This window comes from Lepisosteus oculatus, chromosome 7 (genome assembly GCF_040954835.1).
Source record: "Lepisosteus oculatus isolate fLepOcu1 chromosome 7, fLepOcu1.hap2, whole genome shotgun sequence".
Lineage (NCBI taxonomy): Eukaryota > Metazoa > Chordata > Actinopteri > Semionotiformes > Lepisosteidae > Lepisosteus > Lepisosteus oculatus.
This window is the reverse complement of record NC_090702.1, coordinates 53,876,088-53,894,444: the sequence shown is the minus strand read 5'-3', so window position 1 is coordinate 53,894,444 and position 18,357 is coordinate 53,876,088. Positions and strand designations below refer to the sequence as shown.

The following is an 18,357-nucleotide window of genomic DNA, read 5'->3' as shown; positions in this document are numbered from 1 at the left end:
ATAATTAAATGAAATGACCAATCACAGAGAATGACAGTGCATAGGTCAAAGTGCTTGAAGAAGTGATCCAAAACTGTGCAAGTTAACACTATCTACTGCCAAGGAAAAAGTAAAGGATAATTTTGTTCTGAAAAGCAGAAAGAAAAAAACATTTCAGCTGCTGAGCCCTTCAAGCGCCAGATTCAGGACTGTACATCACAGGTAGGCTAACAAGGTACAGCGGGGATTTTGGCAGCACTTTCATTCTGATTGGTAATGAAAGTTGGTGGGTGGGAGAAGTACATTGAACAGACATGTATGACAGAATTCTGGGGTTATTTCTTCTTTTGTTTTGTTAAAATAAAGTGTTCAATTCAACCTACACGTCTTGGAGTCTATAGGGTAGCTCAGCCACAGGCCACCCAACCCAACATCACACAGACAAACTCCCTAAATGCCTGACACTACAAAAAATATGATAAAGACGAGTTGCATATTAAGTTAAGTCACCTTAACAGACACAAGAATACACATCCTGAGGGGGCATTCATCATAGCAGGTGATTTCAACAGTGCAAACTTGAAGAAAACAATTCTCAAGGAGCCCAGTCATCCCAGTCACAAACTGTTTTCTCTCCTACCGTCTGGTAAATGGTACCGAAGCATTCAGTCAAAGTCCAACAGATTACGGAACAGCTTCTACCTCCAGGCAATAAGACTGCTAAATAGCCAACCTGCAGCTCCTTTAGCAAATCACCTGTAATGGCTACATGGACATACAGTTTTCATTGTATTCAGCATACTGAACTACTTGGGCATAATGTATTGCATACACCATGGACACATAGCAGCTCCATTCATATTGAGTTTTATTCAATTTCTATTAAATTATTATCTATTATCATGTAACCTTATTTTCGTAACCTTAAATTAGTGATTTTTATGATTCTTGTGATTTTCGTGAGCTCGCAGAAAAGACATTTAATTGCAAACAACTACTGCTGCAAGCTGTATTGTTGTGCATTTGATAAATAAACTTTGATCTGATTTGATTTTATATTAAATATATTCAAGGTGGGGAAAGGTTCTGGCTAGTGCTGTTTTTCTCTGCAGTAGGGGACACACAAGCCTTTAGCTATTTGCACCGATCATCAAGGCGTATCCTCTTTTTGCTTTACCTGGATGAGGAGGTAGGTTCTGTGATCTGCCTCTGTATCCTGGCATGTTTGATGAGGTGTTCTTTCAGAGCTGTCTGGACTTCGGCTGGAATGTCTGGGGAGGTCTGACTAATCTTCATGGCTGCCTCCAGAAGCTTCACCGAGCTCTTCCCATTTTCTTTGATCTCCTTTTTTTCTTCAGTTTCCACCACCTCTGGAGGGGCACTGGGGATATTCTGAGGGACGTTATTGGCATGAGACGTGAGAGCTTTGTTCCTCCAGCATGGCCAACACAGCTTCCAAAAGACAAAGAGAGAGACTACCAACAGGGCAAGCCCACAGAAACTGACGACTACAGCAAGGAGACTGACTGAGATGTCTACAAACAACCAGAGAGCAGAAGTAAGCAACCAGCATGACAGACAAACACGAAAGAGAGAGAGAAGGAGAGAGGAAAAGCAGCTGTGAGAAAGAAGAGATTTCAGATATCGAAGCAAGCAATATCAAAATCTAAGGCAGTTTAATAAAGATCATTTAATTTTGCTTCATTACAGTGGTGTCAGTGGTAAGGCAGTAATTAAGGTTTTGTCTTTTCATGGACTTTGCCTTTAATGAGAGCTTTGAGAAATTATCCCAGTGTACATAAAACCATCAACTTTTATTGTAAAAATGCTCTTGAATAAAAAAAGAATGAGGAAATTATGCAAATTAGTAAGATTCTGACATCTTCTGTACCAAAATCAGTTTAGGCTTATAGAATGTAAGAGGCTGAATACTTTATTGTTGAAGTATTCTTTTGTAGTTCAGTATTTTTTATTTATTGTACTAGAACTTTGAGAACCTTAGTTTATTTTTTGTTTACGATTTACAGTATTAGTTCTCTGCAATTCTGATTGAAATAGATAATACCAAAACAAAATCTGGAGTCTAGCCTTATTGTTAAATGTTTTACAGTACAATAATACAATGAAAATAACAATGCGATCATACAATATACCAAGTTATGAATATGACATTTTGAAAAATTAAGTGTACAGAAATTTAGTAAAAATTAGGCAGATACGAATTTCAGTGCAGTGAAGAAAGTCACCTTCTTTATATAACATTGCCAAAAAAGTGTTAAAAAATCTGACGTTTTGTGTGAAGTATGGACAAGCATTTGCAAAACTGTGCAGATAGTCTTAGCAACAACTATCATTTTATAAAAAACAGCAGTGCACGGCTGGCTCAGCACTGCCAGGCTGGGCTGGGATTAGTTACAGTAGCTGGGGCTCGTGTAGCTCCCAGCAAATTCCTGTAGGCTCATGATGACATCACTGAGGGACACGCATCTCCTCCAATAGGCTGTGACTCTCTTGTATGTCGCCATGGAGCCGACAGCATATGAAATGAATGGCTCAATGGCCAGGCAGATCAAATGAGTCTGACTGCACTTCCTCATAACTCCCACATGGGTACAGGGTGAGCCAGGAAGTAAAGTTATATTTAACAATTCTACTCAGGGTATGTACTATACATAATAAAAAGCCGTAAAAAATATAGCAAATGTAGAAATCTCACTAAATATCCAATTATCAGACATTTAAGTGGAGAAACCAGATGAAGTTAGAATAATCTAATTAGAAAGCACAGGAGTCTAGACTACAGCAGAATACGAATTCATAACCTCCCCCTCCCTTTTGTTAGCAATCACAGGTGCACATTCTACAGGCTTTCAGTCACACAAAGTAATGCAGTCAGTGAAATTCAATTAAATATTTGTGCCAGGAGGGATTGAAATATCAAGTGGAATGAAATAAGCATGGAATTAAATTGTGGAAATAAATAAAATAGAACCTACAAATATTTTTTTTCTGAGCTCTCTAGAGTAAAGGCTTTGGTTTTTAAATGCTGGTAAAAAACAATACTGGGTAAAACCATTTCTGCATCTAAATAATCTCTTGATTATACATTCTCGCATTGAATCTGTCAATTTAAATATTGGATTTAAATTAGAGCTTTAATATGATAACTCATGGGGCGGTAGAGTAACAAAGTAGTTAGCAATGCCGTCGCGCTGCACTGGGGCCCTGGGTTCAATTCCTAGGGTGCTGTCTGCACGGAGTCTGCATGTTCCCCCCGCATTTCATCTGGGCGCTCCGGTTTCCTCCCACAGTCCAAACACATACTGGTATTTGAATTGGCTTCAGGGAAAACTGGCCCTGGTGTGTGAGTGCCCCCTCAGACTGACTGGCATCCTATCCAGTGTGAATCCTGCCTTGCACTCATTGCTTGCTGGGATAGACTCGGGCTCCTCCATGACCAGGTATTGGATAAAGCACATGGAAAATGGATGGATGGATGGATGACTACTTATTAGCCGTTACTAGCTGGCAGAGGGGGTTAGTGCTGCTGGACACCTGATTAAAAGAAGCATCTCAGGCAACACTAAGCACCTGACCCACCCAAGTACCACATCCATCACTGTGAGGGAAAAAGGACACTCCTGCGACTCCTGAACAGCGGAGTTATGCGGCAAATCAGCTAATGGAAACCCGGTCAAACACTTCTATAGATTTTTTATGCACATTTACACAGCATTTTCTGGCCGTCTGCAATTGTAAAAAATATCTTTCACAAAGCCAGTTTCCTGCCAAAATGAAGTGCAGTTTTGGTGTAGAGCCTGCCATGACACGGGTTCATTCCTGACCTAGCCCGAGTGGATTTTAAGTAACAGACACCTGTTGTACGTGACATTTCAGAAATAACTGAAAGGCAGGCATAACCGAATCAGAAATAGACAATGTACCGTGTGTAAAAACCTCCTGTATAGTTTTATTGCATATGCAACAGTCACTTCTAAACACCCATTCATGGTCATAACAGAGGTGACCAGAGCTGTACTCAGACCATTAAATGTCCTGCAAACCTGTTTGGATTCAGAGCACCACAGGGGAAACACCTTGTGTGCGTCTTCTTGGGCAGAATTCCAGCGCGACTTAAAACTCATTTCAAACCTTCAGTGTACTGGACTATGATTTCCTGCTTCCTTTACATTGGCATGCACACAGTTTCTGACTCCATGAGTACAGAATGGTCATATACCAGCATGTAAGTCAAATTATTCTTAGAAGTAAATAAACTGCAGGTCAGTCTGAAAGACAGGCAAAAGGTACCAGACCAAAGGAATAGAAAATGGCTACAGGAAAGCCCAATGCTTCATTGCAAGAATGAGACTGGGAGAGCATTCTACTGTTTCTTAGAGTAAGGGGGAAAATTGTGCAAATATATAGGAGGAACACACCCTGCAGTCTGTGTGGGTCCTAATGATCCAGTACAGTGATGGGGACACTATACTATAAAAAAAGACACTGACCATTGGATGAGACATAAAACCAATGTCTCTTTAAAAACAGTAGGGGTGTTACCCCAGTGTCCTGGCTAAATTTTTCCTTGGCCTTTACCAATCATGGCCTCCTAATAATCCCCATCTCTGAACTGGCTTCATCACTCTGCTTTCCTCCCCACTGAGAGCTGGTGTGTGGGGAGTGTAGTGGTGCACTCTGCTTTCCTCCCCACTGAGAGCTGGTGTGTGGGGAGTGTAGTGGTGCACTCTGCTCTCCTCCCCACTGAGAGCTGGTGTGTGGGGAGTGTACTGGTGCACTCTGCTCTCCTCCCCACTGAGAGCTGGTGTGTGGGGAGTGTACTGGTGCACTCTGGCTGCTGTCACATCATCCAGGTGGGGCTGCACACTGGTGGAGGGGATCCCCATTACCTGTAAAGAGCTTTGAGTGGAGTGTCCAGAAAAGCACTATACTGTATATATATAGGATGACAAGTGAAAAGTATATAGTTAGGGTAGAGCTAGTAAATCCCCCTAATGCACATATGCATCTAAATTATACTTCAAAATGTCACACATAGTTATTTGTATTGAAATGTAGAATGTCATGTACGGTATTACTCATTACAGACTGATGGTGATTTTGCTGTGTGTAATTTCTTTTGTACAGGTACAAAATATTCAATACTACAGGATGTGAAAAATCAAATCAGCCAAACATTTATCTCAACAAATTTACCAAAGCTCCTAAGCCTGGAAATTAAAACAAATCTGCATAAATTTACCTTAGTACATAATTTAAGACAATTTCTGAATTTTTGTCTACAAAATGTATTACTACAAAATAAAAAGCTTCAAAAGCAACCATTCATTGTCCATAAAAGATTCTATTTCTTTTGGTTTGATATTCAAATGGTTCTTAAGAAAACTGCATTCCTGCTAAGTGCCATTTTTTTTCTCAAACCATAATCAGGAAGCAATTCTTTCGAGTGGAAATAAGAGGCGTTTTCTTGAAGAAAAAAAATCTTGTTAGGAATAACCCATAAAGCTATTCTGGCTGACCATATGAAATGTTCTTACAGGCATAATATGAGGTTCTTTTGTGAATGTGACATGTACACTCCTCAGTAAAATTAACATACAAAGTCACATCTTTTCAGCCAAATAAGCTGTTTTGTCTCTTAGATGTCCTTATTATCTCTTCTACATGTGAGCTTGTGTGCATTTTTCTTCCTATGGATTACAATATTTTAAAATTACAATAGTTCTTCCAGCTGAAACAACGGGCAGAGCTAGCTCTGTTCTTGTATACCTGTTGGCATTCAGATGCTTGTAAAAGAAGGTGGGGAAGCAGCATGAGGTGAAAACTGCCTAAGAAGTTTTCCCCAAACAATATTCATTGAGCAAGAAAATCTTGAAGACTGATACAATTTATTAATACTGCATGAAAACCATTTAACTGAAATACAGGGCGCAACCCAAACAGTTATTTTCTTTACCTGTATGTATTTTACACAATGCAATGAAGTTCCATTTGACATATTCATCGCTTGAATTTCACTTGTGTCTGCGGAGGATTTTTCTTTGGAGACAAGGACTGGGGAGGAGATAAAAGATATTTCTGTGTATAAAATTTTTAACTAATGCTGTTTTATCCATGCTAATTTGTTACTTTAAAAAGAATAACAGAACCTACTTTGAATCATCCCTGTCCGCATATACAGTATCTGACAGTCTTATCAGGATTATTAAAATTAATATTCCTGAAAGCTGCATCTTTCTCCCTTGATGACTATCTTCAACTATTACTGTCCAGATCTGCACTACAAAAATATCAAAACTATAAATGATTAAATACAGTTGTTATGACACATGAGATAGTATAACTACAGAGCACCTCAGGACAAATTATCTAAATCTTTGAAGACTCACCTTTTTGAAACACCCTCAAGATTTGCATGCTTTTCCACTAATTTACATTTTTTATAAACACACAATTTCTTTTTAAAAACATCCTTGAATTTAATTTGAAAGTTCTCAGTTTAGAAAGGGATAAACATTGTCATAATTACACTTTCCCTGACTGCTGCAGGTGAGAGGGTACAAGCAGACAGTAGTTTAATGGGTACAGTATAAGATTTAAAAGATGTTAAGTGGTAACTTGCTTTCACAGTTTTATTTTTCCTACTCTGGCTTTTGGTGGTGTGATTTTAATTGTCTTTAATTTGGATTTTAATTGCAGTAACTTTGGTTAACAGTTCCATTGTACTGTATGCCTGTGTAAAAAGACAGCACAAATCACAAAATCTATCCATTTTCTAAAACACCTTTTCCAGCACAGCATCACAAGGAAGTCGAAGCCTAACCTGGCAAGCAATGGGTACACTCTGGACGGGATGCCAGGCTATCACAGGACACACACGGACAGACACACGCAATCACACCAGCACCAATTTTCCCAGAAGGCAATGAACCTACTAATGTGGGAGGAAACCAGTGCACCTGGAGGAAACCCACGCAAACATGGAGAACATGCAACCTCCACACAGACATCACCCCAGGAATTAAACCTAGGGCCCCAGTGCTGTGAGGCATCAATGCAAACCACTGTATCACTATGCCGCCCTTCTTCCAACCTGCTCACCTAAATAAAGAACTTAGGAATCCAATCAATGTGAACGGAGGAAATGGCCGAGGTGCTAATATTTCAGTTCTGCAGAAATCAGTCCTTTGTAGAAATCTCAAGTCTATCAGGTTGCTCCAATTTCGGTTGCTTAGTCAAGATGGAATTCAGATTTTAGGCTATTTTCATAAATAAACTCTTGTCAACAAATGAGAATGACCACAATTGTATTTATTACAGGAATAGTATGTTTTTTTTTCCACTTCTGAATTGTTCAGGAGAGACAAATCATTCTTGAATGTTTACTATCCCCATTTTCTATTATCCTGTTTATTCTCACTTATTACAGCACTAAGGTTAAGACCTTTAACACTCTAAACATAATAATAAAGACAAAAACAGAAAAAGTCTACTAAAAATGCATATTGCAAACAAAATTACATAATCTAGTCCATCTGAAAAGACACACCTACAGTGACATTTAAGCCCTAATTTTAACCAAGTAATAGAAGATGGACTTGATCTATGCCTGAATCACTATATATTAAGATCAAGAAGTCTTAATTTTGTGCTGCAGCCAGAGTGAATATTGATGCAGCAGCAATGTCTTCCACGTGGTGTAAATGACTATACTTTTCAAACACCTAGGTGGAATAAAATTTCTTTCATGTACCATACCTGTAGAAGTGAAATTATCAATTTACATGCTTTACATTTAAACAGCTTTGTAGAATTTCATCTCATCCTAAATCCATTATTACACATAACTGAAATGTAGAAATGAAATGTCAGAATTTCCTGGGTTCCACAGTTCCATTCTCCCTGCCATGGCACCTGGGTGCTGTAATGGGAGATTGGCACCGACAGGGAGAAGGTGGGACTCAGTGCTGGAGCTGCTCTGGTTGTCAGAAGCCCTGCCAGGATTCCTGTATCCTCCCTGCTCTGTAAACAGGGCTCTGGAAATCAAGTCCTCAATGGAAGAGCAGGTGGACGGAACATGAACCACCCGAAGAAGCCAGCTGAAAAATGAGAACGTCAGTCATCTTGATCTGCAAGCCCTTGGATCAAGGTTGCATTCTTTCAATATAGAGTAGGTGCAGAAGCTCCCATTACAAATGAAAGAGGGCCATCTGGCCCATCTAGCTCGTATGGGAATGAGTTATCTCATCAAGCCATTTCTTGAAAGAAACCAGGATACCACTGGTTATAGTAGCTTATTCCACTGTACTTCTAACACAGAGGGCTGTAAGGCTTCGTATTCTCAGGTCTTAATGCACTTCCACAGTTTTCACTTGTGTCTTCTGGTTCATGTTTCACTGCTTTGATGAAATCTACTAGGTTTACTTTTCACTGCCTTTTGAGGGCTCTGAATACTTTTATCTTAATTTCAAGATTTGCATACAGTTTTCATTTTGAATAGAAATGAAGGCGCCCCCCCAAAGACAGCACAAACGACAACACCCACCTCATTCGTTAGTGCTGCGTTTGAGCCGTTGAAAGTAGCATTTGTACAACTTTCATTCCCGAGATATAGCACCTTGTTTTTTCGGGGGGTGACCTTGCCCAGCCCCCCTACAACATCATAGGAAAACCAGACCAGTCTCATTCGTTAGTTCTGCATTTGTGCTGGTTTGTGCCATTGAAAGTAACTTCCCTGCTGCTTCTGGTCCCGAGATACAGTATAGCACCTTGAACTCAGCAGATGGGGTCACTGGAGGTCAATGTCACCGTGCATGGTCACGTGATCACCAAAAAAACCAAGGCACTATATCTTGGGAACGAACGCAGCTGGGAAGTTACTTTCATTGGCACAAACAGGCACAAGCGCAACACCAAGCAATGAGACTGGTCCAGTCCCCCAATGATGTTGTAGGTGGGCTGAGCGATGTCACAACCCCAAAAAACACAAATACTACTTTCAATGGCACAAACGTAGCACTAACAAATGATGTGGGTTTCATCGTTTGTGCTGTCTGTAGGGGGTCCAACTTCCACATTGGTTACTATTAATCTCCCACATGTAACCAATATTTTTCTCAATGATTTCCTGATTTAAAAGAAGAAGCCTAAGGTTAGAGAAAAAGTTAATAGTGCAAATAGATTACTGAGCATTAACAGTATAATAGAACAAATGTATTAAGTGTCTTTTACAAAACAGGCACTGGGTTCCACTGGTATTTTAGAGGTTAATAATTCAAATGCCAGATTGCGCAAACCCAGTTTTGCTCTAGAAATCTCATTTCCTTTGTCTTCAGAGCAACATAATTACATTAATCACTCAACAGAGAGAAAAGGCTCACAGAAAATATTTCAGCTGCTTGTGTTCAATCCTAAAATGCTCCTAATCTAGATATTTGCAAAAAGTACTTAATAGATTTAGATTTATTTGCTGCTGAGAGTGGCATTGTGCTTTATAATAATTTATTTCTTCATTCATGGATTCTTATGCTTTTTCTTGAGGAATTCTCAGTTTAAAGTAGAACATAACTAGTGCACTAGAAAATGACCACTTCATTACAGCTGTCCATCTTTTATTCCTGGCACAATCCTGTCACGTCGGCCTGCAGTAACAAAGTAATCAATGTCACAGCTCACACCTGTTCTTCTGTGGCACACTCCCATTACAGGGAGTATGAATCACCTTGCTGTCATACTGTAAGTCTCGTCCTTATGTTCAGGGCCTGTCTCCGAGTCTCCTTCTGCAAAAGGAACCTCAGATATGCCCAATTTTTAACGCCTTGGTCAAAGAAAATATTATGTTCTGGGGAGGTCCTTATTTCACAATATTCTTAAATGCATTCCATTTATGCTGCTCCCCAAAAAAATAAACAGATTGCAGAGCTGCATTTGCAAGTAGATCTTTTTTACAAAACGTGCATTACATAGGCAGCAGCTTTGACACCTTGTAGACTGATCTCATCGACTTCAGAAGCGAAGCAGAGCTGGGTTCGGCCAGCACAGGGCCAGAGCTGCAAGGACAACCCGGATGTCTCCGCGAGTGTCCTACAGCAGGTGGACCAGTAGGTGTCACTCTACAATAGCATAGTCCCACACGCACATCGCTGCTCCTGTGTTAGAAATATTTTGCTGAAAAGCGGTGTAATTTCCATTCATTTTGGAGAAGAATCATAGCTAAGTCCAATTATATTGTGATAGAAGCTGAATTCCAATATCCGCTTTATTAACAAGAGACTTCATAAAAAGTGAGATTGCTGCAGTGAACATCTTCCCCTGCTATATAACTGCATTCATCGGGTCACCATTATAAATACAAATTTGTCCTTATTTGACCTGTCTGGTTAAATAAAGGTTTATTATTACATAGGCTTTGCACAAAGGTAAGTCTAGGTTGTGCAGAAGATGATCCGCCATGGAGTTCCCCAGATTTCTACAGCGCTGCAATATTAGTATATTAGTGAAGATGGGCAATAGATGGGTTTTGCATCACAACCTCAAACACCATGACAACCTGCTGTCTGACTGGAGGCCCAGTTTTTCTTTATGTGTTTCTCACTGCAGAAAGAAAAATGCACCACTCTCCATAGCCTTCAGTAGTTTTGCTCCATCCCCTGAACCAAAGGCTATTCTGTGGGAAAGTACACCACATGGGCACACCAGGCCCATCATCATCAAATCACTGTAGCTCTCCAGGGGCAGGCTTAGGAGTGCCAGCTGTGAATTTCTTTCAAGCCCCACTAATAACTGAACAGCCTTTTCTTGCTTATCCAGTGTTACAGCTCCAACTGATTTATTTGTAGTTTAAACCTCACAACTAAAAAGCTATCAAATTCTCACTCCAAGAGGGGATTTCTTCTTGGCAATATCATTACATCCACTTCCATCGGCCCTGAATAGCAAAAGATGACTGTAGGTCTTTCTGATTAGTTTTTCTTTCTCAGACACCTCTACCTGCATCCATTTTCAGTGGGCAAGATCAAACACCCAGAGCGCTTGCTGTTTTCTTCCCCAGATGTAGGTGTAATCCAATGTTGCCCCTACCAAAGAATGTGGCCAAAGTCAACTATGACTGAAACCTTAATTTGTGCTCTTCAGCTTTGAAATAGAGCTCCAACAACTAATAAAAACTTGGAAACAGCATTATCCTTTAAAATGAAGCTGGAGACTTGGGTTTATGAATTCCCATTGCACAACAGATTGTAAATTACACTTTCCTTTGTTGGTTTCATGTTGTAGAGTGCTCTTGGGTGCAACTCAAATATACTGTAGACATCATATAAAATTAAAATGTTCTATTATTAGTTAAGTTTAATCTGTTGAATTTTAAAATGCAGCATCCCTATAAACAGCCAAAAGAACAACCAATGAAAACAAAAATGAAGTTGTGTGACAAATCATTTACTTCTTGACATACCGTAATCCACTGAACTAGAGGTAACTCAATTATCTTTGTGATGAAATGACAGCTGCTAAACAAGATTCTTTTAAAAAGGGTGCAATAGGTTTAATCTTGACAGTTTAGGTTAATTGGGATAATAAGATATATCTTTAAATTAAATTGCATTTATGACAAGGCTTGTTCAAAGACAACATTTTGTGCTTTGAATTGAAGATCAAACAACTAGTACTGTGGCTCACAGATAGTATTAATCTGGTTAGTGGTAAGACCGGTTTTGGATGCACTAGAGAAGACTCAGCAATGGAATCATGCATGAAGGACAGGAAAGAAAAGGAAAGCACCAGACATTTTAACAAGATTATCATGTTTAAGTAGTATTATGTGAAATCTGTTCCTAAAAAAGCATGCTGTGTACATTCTGAATCTATTTTAAAAATCTTAGGACAAACAAAACTATGAAATAATGGTTGTATACTTTCTACTGACAAACTGTTAATTTATCACTTATAATTGAAAAAAACTCCTTTCTATAAATCTACACCAAGCTTTAGCAAATATCTTCATGCAATTAAAAACACCATCCCTCACACACATACCTGTACACACAAATGGTTTTGTTAATAGAAGTGCCATCACGTAACTCTTGCATTTCTGTGGAATACAGTGCAATAATGACTGGATGTAAAGTTTTCAGTGTAAGAATTATCATTCTAAAGTATGCAGCTGTTTTGGGGACTCAAGGCATTTCAAGCCAATTCCTTTCTTAAGAATTACAGTATTTATTGTATGAAACTAACTCAATTCATTTAATGTCTCACACCTTTAACACTTTTGTTCCAATGATTGTGAACTGCAGTAAACACTGTTGGTCTTTACTGGAAGAGTGTGAAAGTTAATTGCTTACATTCAACACAATGTCAAAGCTAATAAATTAGCTGTTAAAGTTTGGTTTGTTCTGGTGTCTTTTTAAGAAGGAAATCGTGAATTCTAAAGTCCTCTTTTTGCAAACTGAGAAACAACAATTCAGTGAAAGGGTGCACACTTACAGTATATGAAACAAACTTGTCATGTTTCTGGTCAGGTTTCCTTAGTCTTTCTGGGAAGAAAGTTACAGGATTTTTTTCCAAATCACAGATGCCACCCTTTATTGCAATGAGAATTGACTGTACTTCTTGTCACTTATAACATGCAGTAAACTATTATATTCCTACTTGATGTACAGTAAACCAGTTGGAAAGCAGTGATTATGGGAATAAAGAAGTCAGAGGTTTCACATGTGGTTACACTATGCTATAGTACATAAGAGGTACAGGTATGAAACCTGTGTGTAGTGATGGCAGGTACTCGTTTGCCCCAGCCACCTTCCTTAAACCACAGGCAGCTCATGACTGGTGTTGTGCGAGCTGAGATGGGCAGGTTGGAACAGAAGTGAAAGGACAGATCCAATCATCATCAAGGACTGTGAGACAGCTGCCTCATGCTGCAATGTCACCTGCCTACAGAGCAGATGTGTCATCTTCTGGCAACAGTTTTTATGATGACATTGCTACTCAAACAGAGCTGGCTCAGGTTCTGTCCTTGGCGTGACTCATTTCATAAGCATGATCTACAGTCAGCTCACTGGCTGCCCAGCAACTATGTTTCTTGCCAATCCTTTATTAGAAAGCTAAATTGTAAGCGGACAGCAACAGGCAACAGAATTATATTCACACTGGAACCATGATGTCAGAAGTGACCAGTGTCCATATATAATTCACATACAATATTCACTCGGTTATGGAAGGAATACTAACACACATTCAGAATGAGTAGCAATGTCCTCTTGGGTGGACACTTCTTACGGTCTCATTGTGCCAGCAGAGCCTCTTTAAAAACCAGACATACAGAATATATGCACTACACGTGAAGCTCATCACATTCTACAGAGGAAAAACACAGGTAGCATGCATATATATTATGAATGTACACACAATGTGTGTATTTATTGTACACTATGAACCATTGTAAAACCACATTTTAAAAATAATTGATTTAAACCACAAGAAAACCTCAAAGCTATGGCATTTCTTTTTGTAGTGAGCAGTAAAGATTTGTTTTAGTTTTTTTTGTAGATCACAGCTGTTTTTATTTTAGAGTGATCTCTCTTTAAATCCCTCCCCCCAATAACAAGTACAGCAAAAGCAATAGTAGTATTATATTTGTTATGTTCAGCTTAAATATAAATTATTAAATTATTTTATGAATCAATAGCTTCAATACCTACACAATATACATACTGAAGAAAATACAATTCTGGGCTTAATAAAAAATACTATGATTTTTTACTATTTAATATTTTTCTGAAACCGAGCAAAAAAGCAAACTGATACTGTACCTCCCAGTATAACTTTCTATTTAAGGTATGAAATTAACTTATGTTTCACGTTCTACTACTTGCAGGATTCTGCAAGTTTAATGTATTTTACATATGCACATTAATTTCCTGTGCAGAATAACCATACACTGTTGGTTCCATGAAGTTATGACCAAGTCGCACAGTATTCGTTTGTTTTCCGTTTCAAGATGATTCTTTCAGTCCTTCAGTATCGCACACATTGATTATACAGTAGTTAAACCGTTATTTTAATCATGCACATACGTTTTAAAACATCCATGAGATATTATTAGCTAATATAAAAGTGCTATTTTAATTATTCCATCTGGACAAATATTTTGGTACAGAAAATATGTATGCATTTCATCTCTAGAAATGCCGTTTCAAACTGGGAACGATAAAAAAAAAAAGATTTAGGAGCCAAGGTTGAGAAGGATAATGATCCAAAGCTTATGGCGAATTCCATGCAATACCATCATGCTGAAGGCATTGTTCCCTTTCAACTGCCCACTGACACAAGGATGCATTTGTATGAATGAAAACAAAAATTCATTCACATATTTTTTCACTGAGACCTGACATCTTTTGCACTGAAGCTTTTTCCCAGATTAAACCAGTCGTGCGAAGGGCAACATTTTAGTGTACTGTATATAATTTACGATTATCGTTTACTGCCATCGCTACCTTCCGTAACAGCACCAAATGTATATAGATTGACGATTGACAATGTTTGTTTTAAAGAGTCATTGAGATTTTCAAAACATATTTTGACTCTTACGATCTCCAACATTATCGTTTTTATAGAAAATAAAAATGTCTCTGGTAATAATACATGCACAGCGCATTTAAAATCCTGATCGCGAGGTATCAGCGTTACCTTGTAAAACAGCATTCAGTTCGCAACAGAGCACTGTAAAGGAATTACTGTTCTCGGCAAGTGGCAACCTGTTGCAATACAGCTAAAAAGCTACAGGTGGGAAGCTGTCCCTCTAAGGACTGCGCTTCTGACTACATTAACGGGAAAACAGAAAACACCGCAGTCACAGAGTACAATGCTAACGAGATCAAATTCGTACACATTTGAAAAATGTACACCTGGAGTACAGATAAAATTAACGTGCTGTCTTACGGCTACGCATGGTCCTCGACATCAAATCAAAGCATTAACCACTACGTACTGTCGTTATCGTTTATTTCGTGCGTTCATACCTGGTACAGTAGGTCCCTTTTAACAGGTTTTAGTATTTTGCATAAAACAAAGTTAATACAAACCCTTACAGGGACTTCGCTTCTACTTCTCTATTCAGTCTCAGGACCATACTGGTTACAAAGGCGAAATAAACGCCCACACAGCCTATTGCTCTATTAGTAGCGCTACATCCCACACATTTGAGTTCAGCGTGCACTGTCATCAGGTAGTACATTGATAAAACACGGGCACAGCACAAGCTGCAAAGTAAGTAAAAGCAAAGAGTGGAGACCAATTTACCTGTGCTGCTTTTACCTGGTATGGTTCTCTCCAGGGGGAAGATATCTGTGCATTTTTCCCGATCTACTTGCCCTCCGAGGCAAAGTTCAGTAACGATCTGCAAAGCCTTTTTACACAGGCTGATACCGTCCTCAGTTTGGGAACCCATCTCCCTTTCTCTCCCTTTAAGCCATGGCTTTGTGGAGGATCTGTGAGGAGTGCTTAACAAGGCATCATCTGCACTGCTGAACGCTGCAGCGCTGTCTGGGAAGGCGCGCTCAACACAGTCATGCTCTTATTGACCATGGAAGCAGACCGACTCCCCGCGTGTTCTGGCGCAGCAGCTGCTTTTGAACAAAGACCATCCACGCTTCCATAGCGCCACTGTCCAATAGGAACACAGCCGAGGCTGAGAGGGAGACAGGTGGTGTAGTTAACAGTGGAGTAATGGGTGAATCATCTGTGAGATGTTTTCAAGAATAACGCCTATAATTAACTTCTTTAAATGGGAACAAAAAAAAAGTCCAGTGTGCTTTTTAAATGCATTTCCTAATTATGTCCAACAATTGAAACACTACAACGCGTCTTTTAAAGCAAGAGGAAAAAAGATACTGTACATCTGAAGATTAATAACTTCATGATGTTCCTACTTTTACCATTAATACTGTATGTATTTGGTATTTCAAGAAGCTTGAAGCAATTGGTTCAGGTTTTGAGTTGTATTAGTTTGCTCTGGTTACTGGAAGATTTACTGTATAATAGACCAATAGCAGATTATATTTGTCCCGGCAAACTGACAGAAGTGAGTACTTTACAGTATATGAACTGCATTTCAGCACCTAAAGTACAGCTCCAGAGACACAACAGGATCTTGCTTTTGCATCTCTTCCAAAGGACCTAGCAAAAGGAGATTAAGTACCTTGTTTAGAATAATAAGAACCATCCTAATAGTCCATCTTCTTAACGATTTCGTCGTTCAGGTGTGACCAAAAGTTTCACAAAGTTACACCAATTTCTGGTCATAAATATTAGGTTGATTTGTATTTTATTATATGGAACTGTAGTGGGAGGTTTTGGTAATTTATTGTCCCAAAGCTGCTTAGACCAATATAGGCATGTGGGCAGCTTGAGACTCACCTACAGGAGCAGACAATGGGGGCAGGTCGCCAGGGTGGACACACATACAAGAAACCAGAGTATTCAGTGTAACCATTCATCCGCAAAAAGAACATGCAAGCTCCACGCAGAAGGTGCTAAGATGGTTTATACTTCGCAGTATAAGGCGGAGCAGTGGATCTGTGGCTAAGGATCTGTGTCTGTGGTTGGAAGGTAGCCGGTTCAAATCCCGCAGCTGGCAGAGGAATTCTACTCTGTTGGGCCCCTGCGCAAGGCCCTAACCCCAACTGCTCCAGGGGTGCCGTATTAATGGCTGACCCTGTGCTCTGACCCCAAGCTTCTCTCCCTGTCTGTGTCTCATGGAGAGCAAGCTGGGGTATGTGAAAATTAATTCCTAACACAAGAGTTTGTATATGGCCAATAAAGTGATCTTAAAGGTTGGAATCAAGCCCAGGAATTAGGTTTTATTTACCATTTTCAAAATGAGCAAACCAAATAAGTAGTAGAAAAAACAATGTCATGTTTGAGATGTACTGTTTTGTTAATTTGGTTGTGGAGTCGCAGGATCAGTACCTGACCTACAATTTTTAATTCTCTGTGCTTTACATTGGGGGAATGTTTTGAAATTATTTAAAAATTCAGAACCTGGGAAATGTTCTTTACTCACGGACATGTGATGTTCTGAGTCACACGTTTTCAACCAGTTATTTGTAAAACAGACATGTCAAATTTTCTCAAAAAGCAGAGCACTTCCAAAGAAAGACACGTCTAATTTTTAAGCACGTGGAAAAAAATAATTTGTTGAAGTAGATTTTATATATGTCATGTATATGTTTACATTTTTATTTGTGATGGAAATATTGATTTAGAGACTGCAGATACTGTCATTTCTTTAATCCTGTCAGTATGTTTCTCTCTTCCAAACTTGGAACCACAGCTCTGTAAATCCTTAGGAACATCAAATTTAGGAACAGTGGAAATGAGGAATCAGTTATTAGAGTAAATCATTTTATGTTTTATGTTATGTAAATCATTTTATGTTTGAGTAGAAATAGATTAAAAAATAAAACCATTTTCCCTTTACTAGGAGTGAACACCCTGATACTACTGCATTGAAAATCTCCGAAGACTTTGACAAAGTCACTGGCCCTCTGCACAATCAACAGTGAAATACTAACCAGAGGGCACAACTGGAAACTGTGCAGAGGTGAATTTATAACTGAGAACAGGAAACGCTTCTTCCGATGAAAGGTTATAGGTGACACGATCGTCATCGCTCCGCTAGAGGGCACTCCGTCCCTTTTGTGTTTTTTCATTATTACGTTCACCTGCCCCTTGTTCCGTTCATTATTTAAACCCGGTTCACCGGAAGCTCAGGGCTCTGCATTTGGAGATGGACTCCCGGAGGCCCGCCTAGCACCAAGTCGCCCTTCGTCCGCGGCTTGAGGGCACAGGCTTCTGATCGGCATCCAGACCAGTTGAGTCTGGGGCTTGGGGCGCCTGGCCTCGTCATTCTGTTTTTAATTTCCTTGTGCCTGTCCCTGATCCCGTTCCTGGTTTTAATCGTGTGTCTTGGATGGATCTCCCGGCACTTGGACCCTGACTGCGCCCTAGTTTCCCGTTTTGGACTTCCCTCTTCTGGACTTGTTCACCTGCCCTCCCCCATGCACCTGAATCACTGTCTGCGCCGCCCCCTGTTCGCCATCCCTACCATTCCTATCCGTGTTTTCCCCGTAGTCCTTTTCCAATCACTTCTGGATTTTACTGTCTGCACAGGGTCCTAAACTACGCATTGTTACAGCTCTAATATTGCGACAGTCAGAACAGGCTCCCGTTACAATGGGAATCAGGAACATGCACCCCAGCCACAGTGCTGTAGCTTATACACTGTCCTCTTTTAAGAATTGGCTGGACGAGATGTTGTGACCATTTAGCTACTACAGAATAGATGGAGTCCTTTGG

General features: G+C 39.6%; 1 protein-coding gene across 2 annotated transcripts in view; it reads right to left on the bottom strand.

Moving 5' to 3' along the window:
• syt10 (synaptotagmin X) overlaps positions 1-15,594 on the bottom strand; it is a 47,178-nt gene extending 31,584 nt beyond the window's left edge. The window contains exons 1-2 of one of the 2 annotated variants that reach the window (XM_006633066.3): positions 15,301-15,594; positions 1,157-1,514 (exon numbers count right to left, since the gene is read on the bottom strand). In XM_006633066.3, the coding sequence (XP_006633129.1) occupies positions 1,157-1,514; positions 15,301-15,448 (506 nt within the window). In that variant the 5' untranslated portion in view covers positions 15,449-15,594. The remainder of the gene's footprint in view (positions 1-1,156; positions 1,515-15,300) is intronic. The other variant, XM_015352008.2, reaches the window with a different exon arrangement.
• Positions 15,595-18,357: the final 2,763 nt, after the last annotated feature.